The 15,671-nt window shown below is 43.0% G+C and overlaps 1 protein-coding gene across 14 annotated transcripts in view; it reads right to left on the minus strand.

The window, feature by feature from the left end:
• SMARCA4 (SWI/SNF related, matrix associated, actin dependent regulator of chromatin, subfamily a, member 4) overlaps window positions 1–15,671 on the minus strand; it is a 58,710-nt gene that overhangs the window by 15,371 nt on the left and 27,668 nt on the right. For all 14 annotated transcript variants that reach the window (XM_043506304.1, XM_043506303.1, XM_043506302.1 and 11 more), the window contains exons 14-22: window positions 15,557–15,614; window positions 13,680–13,798; window positions 10,019–10,169; window positions 7,655–7,818; window positions 4,785–4,851; window positions 4,083–4,193; window positions 2,692–2,934; window positions 1,291–1,404; window positions 83–190 (exon numbers count right to left, since the gene is read on the minus strand). In XM_043506304.1, coding sequence (XP_043362239.1) covers window positions 83–190; window positions 1,291–1,404; window positions 2,692–2,934; window positions 4,083–4,193; window positions 4,785–4,851; window positions 7,655–7,818; window positions 10,019–10,169; window positions 13,680–13,798; window positions 15,557–15,614 — 1,135 coding nt within the window. The remainder of the gene's footprint in view (window positions 1–82; window positions 191–1,290; window positions 1,405–2,691; window positions 2,935–4,082; window positions 4,194–4,784; window positions 4,852–7,654; window positions 7,819–10,018; window positions 10,170–13,679; window positions 13,799–15,556; window positions 15,615–15,671) is intronic.

Genomic DNA, 15,671 nt, shown 5'->3' on the forward strand with positions numbered 1-15,671 from the left:
CTGTACATGAAATGCTCTTCAGCCCTGCTGCACGTAAATGCAGGGAGAGAGGGAGGAACAAATCAGGGCCGTATCGTCACACCTTTTTATCCTTCTCCGATCCATCGGTGAGCAGCACTCCCTTGGCCTGCATGTGTCTATACAGCACCCTCTGCAACGCTGACATGTCACACTTGATCACATACTCCACCTGGAAAGCAGAGGAGAGTTGAACATCACAAACAATAGTAACCAACCCACCGTGATTCTCTGCATGCTCCTAAAACATCTCACTCCTATCCCCCCACCCATCACCGGCTTGTAGCTCTGCACCCCCCCACACTTTGCTGTACTGCTCCGAGCTCTCTGCCAACCACTGGACTGTGACTTATTTCCCAACCAGTTAGCACTGTTCTCAAGCTGGCCAGAGTGCTGATGAGATGCTCTTTAACCAGAGGCCTCAGTGTGCTGTCTTTATGATGCTGCTGGCCCAGCAGTGGCAGAGTGGGCGTACAAGTCACTGTGGGGCATGAACAACCATCACTATTCTCCCATCTTCCCCACTTTGAGCCTTAAGACCTCAGTGCTAGAGAGTTAAGCCACAATCTGGTTTGTTCTCCTCAAGCTAGCATAGCCCATTGGGATGAGAACAGCAAGCTGAAAAGCTGCAAAATACCATACAATTGCAGCAGTTCCTAGAAAGAAAACTAATTTGGCTTCCACAGAAAAGACTTTCCAACAGCACTGGAGTGAAGAAAGGGAAAACCATAAAAAGCAAAAGCCTTTAGTGAGGACAACATGGAACCAGCTGTCAAATGCTGGAGCAAATAGCAGGCAGCTTAACTGACAACTATATGCAAGTTAAAAAAGAATAAGTGGGTTAGTTCAACTAGCTCATCCCCCACTCATGGGCCAGGGCAGGAGCGCTGTCTATAGCATTTTTCACTACTTCCTCCTGTCCCATTGTATATGCTCAAATCTTGGGACTTTCCTCAGGAGATGTCACAGCTTCTCTTATAGTCTCTCACTTCAGCTACATGACAACTTACAGCAGGGATGCAACATAAAACAAATAAACCCTATTTAAGGGCAGCATAGTTCATAGATTTTAGAATCATAGCATCGTTTATGCCAAAAGGAACCATTAGATCTAGTCTGATCGCCTGTATAACCACATAGGCCAGGGAATTTCACTCCACTCCCCCTGTATTGAGCATAGTAACTTGTGTTTGTGACTAAAGAACTTCTTCCAAAAATGCATCCAGAAAGCCTGGAGGGTGTGGAGGTGTGCATCTTCCTTAAGAGCTTTACCTTTTCAGGCAGCTGTGCTTCTACCTCCTTCTTTAACCGCCTTAGCAAGAAGGGACGCAGCACTTTGTGCAAACGACGAATAATCAGAATAGTTTCTTCCTCATTCAAATCCACCTATTTTTTCCACCCAGGAAATAAAAAAAAGGTTAAAATAGCTTGAGTCTCTCTCCCCTCAACATTTTTCACTAAATACTGCAAGATCCCACAGGCCACCCCCCTCCCAGCTCTCGTCTAGCACATTCCCAGCAGATCTCAAAGCGCTTTGCCAAGGTGGTCATGATTATTCCCATTCTACAGATGGGGAAACAGACTCGGAGAGGGCAAGCGACTTGCCCAAGATCACCCAGCAGGCCAGTGGCAGAGCTGGGAATAGAAATAAGGTCTAAAGATTTCCTCCATAAACTGTGCAACTGATGATTTAGTTTTGAGCAGCCACACATCTCTCAAAACTGCAAACTCGCTTACGCTGCTGTCCAAGTCTGGGGTTTCTGTACTAAAAACTCTAAAGGTTCAAACCCTGTGCTGTTCTATTACTTGGTATTCACGTCCCCAGTCACTGCACTTTAAGGAAGGCGTTTTGAATGAATATAACCAGTTCACTTAAAAGCCTTGAGGATTCTTTGACTTATGAGGAGAGGCTGAGGGAGCTGGGATTGTTTAGTCTGCAGAAGAGAAGAATGAGGGGGGGATTTGATAGCTGCTTTCAACTACCTGAAAGGGGGTTTCAAAGAGGATGGCTCTAGACTGTTCTCAATGGTAGCAGATGACAGAACGAGGAGTAATGGTCTCAAGTTGCAATGGGGGAGGTTTAGATTGGATATTAGGAAAAACTTTTTCACTAAGAGGGTGGTGAAACACTGGAATGCGTTACCTAGGGAGGTGGTAGAATCTCCTTCCTTAGAGGTTTTTAAGATCAGGCTTGACAAAGCCCTGGCTGGGATGATTTAACTGGGACTTGGTCCTGCTTTGAGCAGGGGGTTGGACTAGATGACCTTCTGGGGTCCCTTCCAACCCTGATATTCTATGATTCTATGATTCAATCTGAGAATCCATTTTGACAAGAACCAAGGGCAGCACCTTGCTGGGATGGCTGGAGGTCTATGACAGAAAGACACCTTGCCCTTATTCCAGCATTTACTTATTACCAGTCTGTTTTATCCCATATGGCTCAAACTCACTTTCTCTGCTGTCATGTCCCAGAAATGAAACTCTGAATGAAGACAATACCCTTCCCCTAATTAGCAAACGGTCTAAGATTGAGACTGCTGAGCTAGCATACCAGTTAATAGCTAGAAACTAATTACAACCAAATACTGTGGATTCCCAGTGATTTGGTGCCTTACATTAGCACAAGAGACTGTCCAAACTCAACTGCTGCCAGACGGCTACTTCCACGCCTACCTTCTCTCCAGTCATGGCAAATGGAGCATTAAACCACTGCTCAAATGTGCTACAGCTCTTGAAGATGGTGGGAAGGAGGAAATTGAGTAGAGCCCACAGCTCTGGCAGCTTATTCTGTAGTGGAGTTCCTGTCAGCAGCAAACGACGTGGAGCTACGTAGTGTGTGTTGAGGACTTGGGTTAGCTTACAGTGGTGATTCTTCATTCTGTGACCTTCATCAACAATCATGTACTTCCAGCGAATCTGTAGAGACGGAATCACAACAGACACTGTGGGAATCCCACCTTTCATAAGCACAGCAGCTATGTTCACCCCCTCAGACGCAGGAGAATCACAGTCTTAACCATCCATGCAGCTATGCCTGCCCAGCAGGGGGCCACCACCAGAGACCGATCAGAACTGACTAGGACTGTAAAAACCTAGTCAAGTTCCATTCAGGCTGCTGCTGGGAAAGTGCTCCCATTCATGAGCCCTTTCTTTGCCTGTGGCACAGAGAACTGAGGCAGTCGATGGAATAAGGGAGAGAATGTAAAGAAAAGGGAAGGGGCGGTAATGTTGAGAAATGATTAAGGAAGAGAGATGTTACCCAGTTAGTTATTTCTAGCATCTCACACACCTTGTACCATTATCAGTAATTCCTTAGCTTCCTGGCCATAGCCAAATACTACTCCAGTTCCTGAGTAACTGAAATGTAAGGGAAAGAGAAAGCTAAAACCTCCCTGCTAAGGCCATGTCTAGGTGAGAAAATATACACCAGTTTAACTGGATATAGTTAAACCAGCACAAACCCCTAATCAATGCAGCTTAATTTAGTAGTTCACTGACACAAGATACAGATAAGATCACAAGATAAGAGACATTTCTGGGAAGTAACTAATGCTGAAATAAACCAGATAACTAGTCCTGTGAAGTTGCACACTCCCACACTTCTGGGGAGGACCTGCATAGACTGCCTTGACTTGATCAGGAGGTCTAACAGGACAAAAAAAGACTTGAGGCTGTCACTTGATACGGATTGACCTCAGAAAAGGGTAACTCACATGCACAAACCCCGAACTGAGACAGGCCACATGAGAGGATCTGAGGTACTTTAGATCTGCCAGGGTTTCCATGTGAAAGATGGGCGAGCACCTGCTAAGCTAGGCATGTGTATCTAAACTGTTTATTGGTAAGGCAGGTTTTCTCTGTAATGCTTTTGTTCTGAATGAAGAACACTTTGCTTTATGAGAGATAGTTGATCACTCCTTAACCCTGTTATTACCCCGGAGAACACAAAACTGCAGAGTTTGAGAAAGGTGATGGCTGGGAGCCTGAGTCCTAAGTGGGGTGGCCCTTAAGGCAGCCACGAGGGTGTCAGAGGTGCAGTTAGCCATGGGAAACACAACACTCACCTTGGCAAGAATGTGCTTATCTTTGATGATGTACTCGTAGGTTGTAAGCAAGACATTAAACTTCCCACTTCGAAGCTGAGGTACAAATGCCCGTCTTGCTGCTGGAGAGCCCTGAGAAAGGAGGAATAGGAGAAAAAAAATTAAACCAATGCAACTTCCAGCAGGGGGTATTACTGAGGGCTTGTCTACAGGGTGCAGCAATGCACCAGTAGAGAGGTATAAATTCTAAAGCGCACCAACATGCTGCACAGCAACTGGCCCGTGTAGACCCTGCTGGCATGCTCTAAAAATTCCCTATTGCACATTTTTAGTGCACGCCAGCAGCATCTACACAGGCCAGTCAGTCTGCAGAACGCAGTGCATTGCAGAATTCACACCCCTCTAGTGCACATTGACGCACTGTGTAGACAAGCTCTGATTATTAGTAACAGGGTGGAAAAATCCCATGTTCCTAATTGGCGGGGGGGAAGCAAATCTAGCTTGAATGTTTATACAGGCCATGCAGTTAGATTTATTCTCTTGTTCAAGTATTCATATCAAACAGAGAAGAATAGTCACTAAGCAGCTGATTTTTTTTTTTTTTGGGATAAAAGGAAATGTTGCATTTCTATCTGGGTTGGTTATACAGGTACTAAAAGCTGCTTACAAAATATTCAAACAAAGGTTTCAGTGAGAAGTGCAGGACCGAACTCCAGTACTTGCCTTGTAGGAGACCTTCACCACAGAAGGAGCCCATTTATCAAATTCATATGCCCAGTTTGACAACGTTCTAGAAGAGGGGGAGAGAAAGAGAACAATAAAACCCACCCTTGCATAATGGACTCCAAACCTTCTCTAGCCCAAAGCAGCCCCCACTGGTTGTAAAACCATAAGTCTCCAGCAGCTCTTCAGAAATCAGTACCCTTTATTCCCAGCTAATAATTCTTGCTGCAAAATCCATTATCCAAGACACTCAACCACCATCCAAACAATTTCCTGTGACAATCATGAGATGTGGCCACAGTACTCTTCTCTGCCAGAAAGAACAGTTATTTACCTTACAGTAAATGTGGTTCTTGGAGATGCATTGCCCATACAGATTCCGCTCTTGGTGCGCATGTGCTCCACGCACAAGAGATCAAATTATTTTGTGCAGCAGTATTTGTTGGGGCCACGCCTGCACCATAAGTAACTTCACTCCCCATCTCCTGAAGGCATAAAGGGCAGCGTGGGCCCAACTGCCCCTCAGTTCTTTCACCAGTACAAAACTCCGGAGTAGCTGAGAAAGAGGGCAGATTGTGGACAAGACATTTCAAAGAACCAATTACCACAAGGAAAGTAAGTGTCCTTTCTTCTTCGAGTGGTTGTCAAAACAGATCCCGCACCTTATGATGAGCAAGCAGCTGTCTATTGCTTGGAGGTGGATAACCAGAGTCTTACTTAAGTAGTGACTGCAGGACAGTCCCAAGAAAACTGGCATCCAATCTGGAAGCCTCCGCTAAGGAACAGTGTCTTGTAAATGTGTGGCTCAAGCTCCCATAGCTACTCCACAAGTTTCCCTGTTTGTCTAGGTTAACTAAAACTTACCTATATTACATTGACAAAGACCATATGTGATGGGGTGTCCACCCCACCCAGGGCCTGGAAGGGTTAAGATGGCTAAATGGGCCAATTACTGCCCAGGCTGCTGGAGAAGGAGCCAGGGAGCAGGAGCTGATTAAATAAAGCTCAGCTGGGCAGGAACAACAGGCACCTGAATAAAGCCCAGGAGGTGACAGCAGCAGTGGGCTGCATGGAAGGAGTCTGCAGCCTCTCCCTGGGTGAAAGGAGGCGTGTGGGGCCTATACAGTATAAACCTCAGAGTTACGAACTGACCAGCCAGCCACACTCCTCATTTGGAAGTATTCGGTGGGGAGCAAACACAGTACACTGCTGTGTTAAACAAAGAACTAAAAAATTAAAGTTTAAGAAGAGATTTCACAAGGTAAGAAAATTGTTTCTGTGCTTGTTTCATTTAAATTAAGATGGTTAAAAGCAGCATTTTTCTTCTGCACAGTAAAGTTTCAAAGCTGTACTAAGTCAATGTTCAGTTGTAAACTTTTGAAAGAACCATAAAGTTTGTTCGTAACGCTGAACTAATCTTCACTCTTGACTCTGAGGTTTTACTGTAGAGGGTAGTCAGGAGTTGGGAGGCTGACAAACCCAGAGAGGGAGGATGCCAGGAAGATGGGAGAAGGCTCAGGGGGAAAGCAGCATGGTAGGACAGTGCAGGCCTTGGCTGCTAACTGGAGGGCCCCTGAGCTGGAACCCAGAGTAGAGGGCAGGCTCAGGTTTCCTACCAGCCACTAGGGATGTGGCACCGACCAGGCAGAGGACAGTGGACTTCCTGATTTGTTCCAAAAAGACATTGTTACATATCCTGGAAGGGGGAACCACGGAGTGATCTGGTTAGAGGGTCAAGTCACGAAGAGGAGCTGTCATTCCTGGAGCAACAGGGGTCCGCAGGATGACAGGAGACACAAAACCAGAGAAGGGTGCAATGCCTGGCCAGAGCTAATCCCCAGGACGGCCAGTAAGGGTGAGTGAACTCCAGACACCATAAGAAAAGTGAAATACATTAACACTGTACTATTTTATACAAGGCTAAGTCAGTTGCACAGTGCGTGGAGGAAGCAGACGGTGCAGGGGTTCTGCATTGCTGCCACAGGCACTAAGGATGGACAGAGGGATGCTTGGGCCACTCAGCTTTTCTGCCCTGGAGTGGGATGGCTGCGAGGACACTCAGGGCACAGACCCAGCCCCATTAGATGCTACTGGGCAAAATAATCTGACATGGCATGTATTCGGTACACATGCCTCAAGAGTGGCATCAGCGTGGGCAATCGCTCGAAGAACCCTTCCATGGACTAGGGACTGAACTGAAAATATAACACAATCCAGTCGTGTGTGCACACATGGGAGTGCTGTCTTATTTTATTGGCGAAGATCTGTATTTTAGTAAACATATAAAGAGAGGAACAGTTCTGCTACAAACAGCAATGCCAGAATTCTGATTCTTCACACTGGCTCATTTATTTATTTAAGCTGACCTACTGAGTTGGGAAGGTGCCCTTAAACTTTTTCTAATTATTCAGATTAATATTATGGGAAATCATGTCAGAACATAATTTAGTCCATTTTAACAATACTTAAGAGGTTATGAGCCACAAGTCTATGGGGGGGGGGGGGAGAAGAGAAATAACAGCTTCCCTTAGGGCAACTGCAGCCCTATTTGGGTTTCTACAGGCACTTTTATTCAAGGACCTCAAGGCACTTTACAAAAGCTCCAACTCCCCTGTAAAGTAAGTATCACTACACTCATTTTGCAGATTGGTAAACTGAGGCAAGGCAGCTGAATGAATTCCAAGGTCAGAGAGTGAGTCAGTGGCAGAGTGAGGAACAGAACCCATAATTCCTGACTCCCTCTTCCTTCCTGCTCTAACATCACACCCTGCTACCTTCCACAGCACAGCTAGAATTAACATTGATTACTAAAAACATCTCCTAAACTTCCTAGTGCTGTAACCCACCATTAGTTCAAGCACCACACTTACGAGAGAGGTACGATAATGAGGAAGGGTCCATTGATACGCTTGTGCTCCATGAGGTATGTGATTAAAGCGATGGTCTGGATTGTTTTGCCCAGACCCATCTCATCCGCCAGGATACCATTCAGGTTATTATTGTACAAAGAGACGAGCCACTCCAAACCTTTAATCTGAATAAAAAGATAATGGAGCACGATTCACAGAATGTAAACTGAACAGGATCTCAGAGGAAAAAAGCCATACTTCCTTGTGAATGATTTGCAGCCACTCACCTTATGTAGCACTGTAGATTAATTATTTATAGATTAAACCTCTTATTTTAGAGTTAGAGTTAATTATCTCAAAGCGCTCTTTGGCATCGATCCATTCCTCTCCCTTCTGGATCATGTGTACCATACAGAAAGCTCCCTTTAATGCTCTTTGCTTTAAGCTACAGAGGCCAAGTCTGGCTAATTGGTTATTTTATAAAAGACCTCTCCACACCCCCAGAAGCCTGGATCATTTTATTCTCATCTGCATCTCTCAGAACCTTAACAACTTTCTGGTTTCAGAGTAGCAGCTCTGTTAGTCTGTATTCACAAAAAAGAAAAGGAGTACTTGTGGCACCTTAGAGACTAACAAATTTTATTTTAGCATAAGCTTTCGTGAGCTACAGCTCACTTCATCGGATGCAACTTTCTGGTTGTTTGCATGGACTGAAGGGAACAATCCTCCATTCCTGCAGTGTGGGAGAGATAAGAGGTGAGAGTCAACAGGCTCCTCCTATCTTTAATCCCCAGGATTTCACTGACAAGTGCAATACACAACATTATAAGTAAGGTCTTACACCAGAGCATACTGATAAGCACAAAAATGTAGTCCTTCCATAGAGCTTTGCATCTTTAAAGTACTGCACAATTATCTAATTACAACTAAAAAATGCCAGATAAAGTCTGTGGAGTCACACTTTGTTCCCCAGAGACTACACATGATCAAGTATTATCCAGTCACCTTCAGCCTGTTTGGTGCAATTTGGGGTGGGGGGGGGGGGGGGGAGGGCATGGATGTATATACACAAGTTCACGTTTAAAATTTGCAATTTAGACGTGTGTACACGCGCACATGTTTAAAACTTGCTTGTCAGCTTTATTACATTGTGTATTTGCTTATGGAGGCACTTGCAATGAATTTTGCTCAGCAAGTTCAAAAGGTAAGAAATGACCTATTAACTCCAAATGGATTGAATAAATCAGCTGGCAGATACAGCTGAAATAACTGAGCATGGTAAAGTAGTGCCACCTGATTAGAGCTGTTTCAGAGTAGCAGCCGTGTTAGTCTGTATTCGCAAAAAGAAAAGGAGTACTTGTGGCACCTTAGAGACTAACACATTTATTTGAGCATAAGCTTTCGTGAGCTACAGCTCACAGTGAGCTGTAGCTCACAAAAGCTTATGCTCAAATAAATGTGTTAGTCTCTAAGGTGCCAAAAGAAGTACGTCTTTTTTGCTCGGATTAAATTATGATCACTTCAGTTCTGTGACTATTAATCAACATGAGGCATTTGCAAGCCTTTCCCAGCCACATATCCTTTGAGAGTTTCAAAATGTATAGAATGCAGTTTATCTGGCATTGTAAGAACTTGCCAAGTTCCATGATGCAATGACAGCTAAGTCATATACTGTAGCTGACACTTTCCCACTGACTTCAGTCTGTTACACTGCATAAACAGAAGCTATTATAAGTTAATATAATTCTTTAAGAAGTGGTATTCTGAAAGTAGCACTGTGTGAGTATATAGCAAAATGAAGTTGTTTGCTGTTATTTATATAGAATTAAAGAGCTGTAGCTCACAAAAGCTTATGCTCAAATAAATGTGTTAGTCTCTAAGGTGCCACAAGTACTCCTTTTCTTATTAGAGGCGTGAGGGAAGCAGGACAGGAGCCCAACACCAAGCAGAGTGAAACCAGTTGCCTGGAACAATCTCAGGAGGGTTTTATGTTCAAATACATGTCTCAGTTCCTTATCTAGACTGTAAGGCAGAGCAAGGTGTGCAATCTACTTCTAATAAATAATGACAACGTTTTGGAAGGGACATTAATTCTCAGGCATCAGGGTTTAAGCCAATCTCTGACTACTAGAGGTCAAGATGAAACCTAACATGGGGGGCTGATTATCCTACATCTGTTATTGCAGAGTTCTAGGAAAACCTTCCTTTGAGCTGCTGGTCAGAGACAGGATACTGGACTAGATGGGCCTTGGGTCTCATACAATCTGGCAATTCCTAGGTTCTCCCCCAGTGCGGAGTGCACTTATCAGACATGCTGTGTGTGTGCATAAGCTATTTCAGTCACCATCACCCTGAATCAGGGTACTTCCTCCCTCAATGTCTCACCTGGTATTGTTTGAGGACGCCATTGACCATGAGCGTAGACTGTTTGTCCACTCGTTCAGTGACCGCATGGGCCACAGCATAGTAAGATTGCAATCCCCTCGCCAGAGCTTGGGAGACCCCATACTCATCATCAACATCTTGCTTAGCATTTCTAAAAAATAAATAAAGTAAATAAAGGGTTTTGAATGGATATGGAGAGAATCCTTCTCTGGGAGATGGGCTTCCCCAGGGTCCAAAGACCTCCTGGGGAACCGCACGAATCCTTGGATTTCATGAGCTCGTCTCTCCCAAGAGCCAATCAACTTCTTTGCTTTTGAAAGAATATTTTAGTCTCTTCTCATCCCTGTTTACTTTTCCTTTTGCCTCATGCTCTCTAAAATCAGGGAACAAAAAAAAATAATGCCTGCATGTTTAATTCCTTGGAAACTAACCAGGTGGGATGGGATTTACAGCAGTGACTTCGGAGCACAAGTCCTGATGATTTTTGAAGATCCAAGCCACTGTACGCTTTTGAAAGAGCAAGAATCTTGACCTGAATGGTAAGTAAATTCTTATTTCCATATCATCCAGAAGCTTATGTTTTAAAGGAATTATGGTTTCAAAAAAAAAAAAAAAAAAAACAAAACCACACACATTTCACCTATTTCCTCACACAGTTATACCTAGTCTATTATAGTTTCTTCTGCAAACCACTTAACATTTCCTGGTGTGATGAGAACCCCTTTCAACTGGTGCACCAGAAACTGCACAAATCATAGGCTTAACACTACAACCAAATGATACTTTAAGTCCAATTTAAAGCACCCACAATTTTTTTTTTTTTTGCGCATCTCAGAAAGGAAACTAGGATGGTGCATGAAAGAGGGAGAAGATTTGTGAGTATGGCATGTCTAAGTCCTTATAAATATTAAAAACAAAACTACGTTACTTCCACAGTGAGGTTCAGTTTTTACATGTACAGACGTATCCAGAATTTTAAAGTTTAGTTGCTGAGAGAAATATAACTTGGACCCACTTTGGAATATTCAGCATTTTCCATATATGGCGATAACTTTTATCTTTATTCAGGCAACGTCTGCCACCATGGGAACCATAAACTCTGTAATCCCTGACTTTTTATTATGTAAAATGTCAACACTGCATTACCCTCTTTTCTTCCATTTCTTTAGTTTAAAATAACTAACAGCTCACATAGGTGCATTTATGCCAATACGGCTATATCCATATCCGTGGGTGGTTTATAAAAAACAGCACATTATGCTACGTAATACATTGGCTTAATGCAGGTGATTGTCTCTCTAGACTGGCTGGTCACCAGATGATGTAACAGCCCTCTGCTTATTGACAGCTGGAAGATTTTTCTTTAGCATAGTAAGCTGTCATGGGATAAGAGGGAAGGTCCTCTCAGGGACTGGTAACTGGTTAAAAGATAAGAAACAAAGGGTAGGAATAAATGGTCAGTTTTCAGAATGGAGAGAAGTAAATAGTGGTGTCCCCCAGGGGTCTGTACTGCAACCAGTCCTATTCAACATATCCATAAATGATCTGGAAAAAGGAGTATGTGAGGTGGCAAAATTTGCAGATGATACAAAACTACTCAAGAGAGTTAAGTCCCAAGCAGACCGTGAAGAGCTACAAAAGGATCTCACAAAACTGGGTGACTGGGCAACAAAATAGCAGACAAAATTCAATGTTGATAAATGCAAGTAATGCACATTGGAAAACAATCCCAACTATACATATAAAACGATGGGGTCTAAATTATCTGTTACCAGTCAAGAAAGATCTTGGAGTCATTGTGGATAGTTCTCTGAAAACATCCACTCAATGTGCAGCTGCAGTCAAAAAAGCAAACAGGATGTTGGGAATCATTAAGAAAGGGATAGATAATAAAACAGAAAATATCATATTGCCTCTATATAAATCCATGGTACGCCCACATCTTGAATACTGCGTGCAGATGTGGTCGCCCCATCTCAAAAAAGATCTATTGGAATTGGAAATGGTTCAGAAAAGGGCAATAAAAATTATTAGAGGTCTGGAACAACAACTTCCATAGGAGAAAAGATTAAAACGACTGGGACTTTTCAGCTTGGAAAAGAGACGACTAAGGGAAGATATGCTAGAGATCTATAAAATCACGGCTGGTGCGGAGAAAGTGTTATTTACTTCTCATAACACAATAACTAGGGATCACCAAATGAATAGGCAGCAGGTTTAAAAGCCAATAACAGGAAGTATTTCTTCACACAACGCAGAGTCCATCTGTGGAACTCCTTGCCAGGGAATGTTGTGAAGGTCAAGACTATATCAGGGTTCAAAAAAAAAAAAGTAGGAGGTATGTTCCTGGAGGCTAGGTCCATCAATGGCTATTAGCCAGGATGGGCAGGGATGGTGTCCCTTGCTTCAGTTTGCAAGAAGCTGGGAATGCGCGACAGGGGATTGATCACTTGATGATTCTCTGTTCTGTTCATTCCTTCTGGGACATCTGGCATTGGCCACTGTCAGAAGACAGGATACTGGGCTAGATGGACCTTTGGTCTGACCCAGTATGGCTGTTCTTATGCAGCTTGAGTGATAGGGGCTTATAATTATGGAGCTAGAGAGAGTAAAGGTTCACGCCTCACTGATTGATTTTCTAAGAGATCTGCTCTAGTTCAAACAGGACTTAATTCATGACAATCCTTTGATCAGCGTCATGCAGGTCTGACTAGATCAGTGGCCCCTGCTGGCTTTATAATCTATGACTGATATCTGTAGGCAGTGTTTTTGTAGCTGTGTTGGTCCCAGGATATTGGAGAGATAAGGGAGGTGAGATTTTTTTTTTATTGGACCAACTTCTGCTGTGAACTTATACAGAGCTCTTCTTCAGGACCTCTAAAGCTTCTCTCTTTCACAAACCATAAACGATATGACCTCATCCCCTTGTGTCTCTACTGATGTTTGTAGGTATGCAACCATGGTTTGTCACGCTATTTTCATCTGCATACTTTTTCCCTTCTCCAAATGTAGCTAAGGCAGCATTCCCCTCTGAGGAGGAGGATACCTAAGCATGAAACTTTAAATTAAAAAAACAGCGCCCAATTTCCTCTGCACTTTGGTAACCAACATGTTAATTTCTCTTCGGTTTTCAAAAAACCTGGACCAATATATTTAAAGCTTCCTAGGAGAATCAGACACGAGTCTCATTAAAATGAACAGCCATTGCATCTAAATCTATTAAGTGGATTTGAATCTCTCAGCCTTAATCTCTGGGTAAAAAGACCAAGCATAACAAATCAGAGCCCCCCAATGTCATTTTTAGGGAGCATTAGGAGGGAGTTACAAAAGACTGACAATAGGGATTAAAATTAAAGCTATTTTAGCAGTAAATGACATGTAAAACTTTCACAGTGAAGTATAATATTTTCATGTGCCAGTCAGGTGAAAGAGGGACTTCACAATGGAACGCTGTCCTTTGTGCTGGGACAAGAGAAACAGCAGTTCACAAGTCTTCTCTTGCCAGTTATTAGTAACTGTCAATTATGCCTCCCACAAAGTGATCCAGAATAATGGAAATCAATTCAGGCTAATCCTGGGTTGTTTTTGCCCCCCAAAGGGGAAACAAAATAAGCATCAGGATTTAAAATACTGATGCAGCAAGTGACTAGGTGGGGCTTACTCAATAATGTGCCTGGCATCGACTTCTGACACATCGTCACTGTCTGGATCTGGGATCTTCTTCTTTTCCTCCACAGGCAGGGCAGGCTGAGCAGGTTGTGGCTGTTCCTCTTCCTCCTCCTGACAGAAATTGAAGGCTCCATCACTGGGACTATCAAGTTACATACACTCCTTCTCAAGTACAAGGGAGAGGGCAGTGTTCTGTATCCTCACAGCAAGGCGGGGCTGATTAAGTCTGCATAAGCCAGTTAACATGCAGCAAACTCTTTAAATACATGCTGCAGACTTTGCGCGCGCACACACACACACACACACACAAAAAACCACCACTCTGGAAATACCTCTTTCCTTCCTTCCTGCTGCTGAGATGCTATAAAGCATACAGCTTTGTTCACCAGCTGGTGATGCAGGAGACTTCAGCACACAGAGGAAATGAAGGACAATATACATCCCAATTGTTTGGTTGGAATGCATCGGAGATTTATATTTGCACTGACTCTCCATGAGTAGGAATCACCAGGAAATGCACATATAAAGCTACAGAATCTCTTTGCATCTCCTGGTAGATCTAGATACCACAATTGTACTTTGTGATCATATTTGTGGCCCTTTTGTGTCGTCATTTTCTTTTAGAAAATGGCCAAAAAAAAACCCAAAACACCACTTTGATCAACTGGGTAGAAATAAACCCTTAGGCCAAGATTTCCGAACACGAGGCTCCCACGCCCATATTTAGACACCTAAATACAAGCAGCCCTTTCCAAAACCAGTGAGCACTTGCTTTTCCTCTCTACTTCAGTGAAATTTGTAGATGCGTGGCACCTTTGAAAAAAGTCACACCATTTATATAGGTACCTACATAAATCCCTGTTTTGTCTCCTTCCTAAATATGGATGTAGGAGCTAACCTTAAGCACCCAAATTTGAACATTTTTCATGTAAAGTCTAGAACACTGATCATTCAAAGCTGACATATAGATGCACCCTACCTCCTGCATACATATTCTAACACAACCTCATTTCCCAAAGTGATTTAAAAATACACTTTGACAGGAGTGAGAACTTTCATTCTGTGGGCAAAACTGTGTCCTGCCCCAAGCTGTCAGTGCAGAACAACAGACTAGCACATGACAAGTGCAGAAGAGTAAGACAGGGAGATTGAGCCACTAGTCACTGCCAACCTCAAAAAAAAAAAAAAAAAAAAAAAAAAAAAAAAAAAAAAAAAAAAAAAAAAAGATTTACCCTATCCTCAAAGTTATTACCTCTCCTTCACAACAACTTGTGGAGCACTCAAAGATTCTTGGTGCATCTTGGACCTACTACTTTTTAAAATGTACATAGCTTCAGACTGTTTATGAATCTTTAAGAACTCATAACAGTCACTGCCTTACAGACCCAGGACAGGGAAAGATGGGGGTGGATCTCTGCAAAATTGCCCTGCTCTGTACACTCCCCTTGAAGCTCTTGTACTGACTATGGTTGGAGACAGGATACCAGCCCAGATGGACCATTGGTTGATCCACTTTGGCAGTTCTTATGTTTTTAAATCCTTATTGACATATGATGGCAATGTCAGGCTACTATCAGAAGTAAAGGCTTGCAGGGTTGTGTCCTCGTTAAGACACGGCAGAGGAAGAGATACCAAGTGGAAAGGAGTTGGAAATATGACAGCACAAGGTTATTTGATTCACACTGCACACATTTGTTCTTTCAATATTTATTTGTTCTAAATGAACTCATTTTAGCTAAACTGACACTGAACTATATTTGAAAAATAAATACTGAATTTAGTTTAATGACTTTTTTATGTCTACTGGTTATTTTCTATTTTAAAATACGAAAGTACCCAAAAAATATGACTTAAGGCATATCCACTTACCTCTTCCTCCTCCTCTGACCCACTTTCTTCACTGTCAGATCTGGGAGCTACTTCATATCTAATTAAATAGAAATATTAATATTTAATATCAGTTCTGATTCTGACAGAGCAATGC

The sequence above is a fragment of the Dermochelys coriacea genome, chromosome 20 (genome assembly GCF_009764565.3).
Source record: "Dermochelys coriacea isolate rDerCor1 chromosome 20, rDerCor1.pri.v4, whole genome shotgun sequence".
Lineage (NCBI taxonomy): Eukaryota > Metazoa > Chordata > Testudines > Dermochelyidae > Dermochelys > Dermochelys coriacea.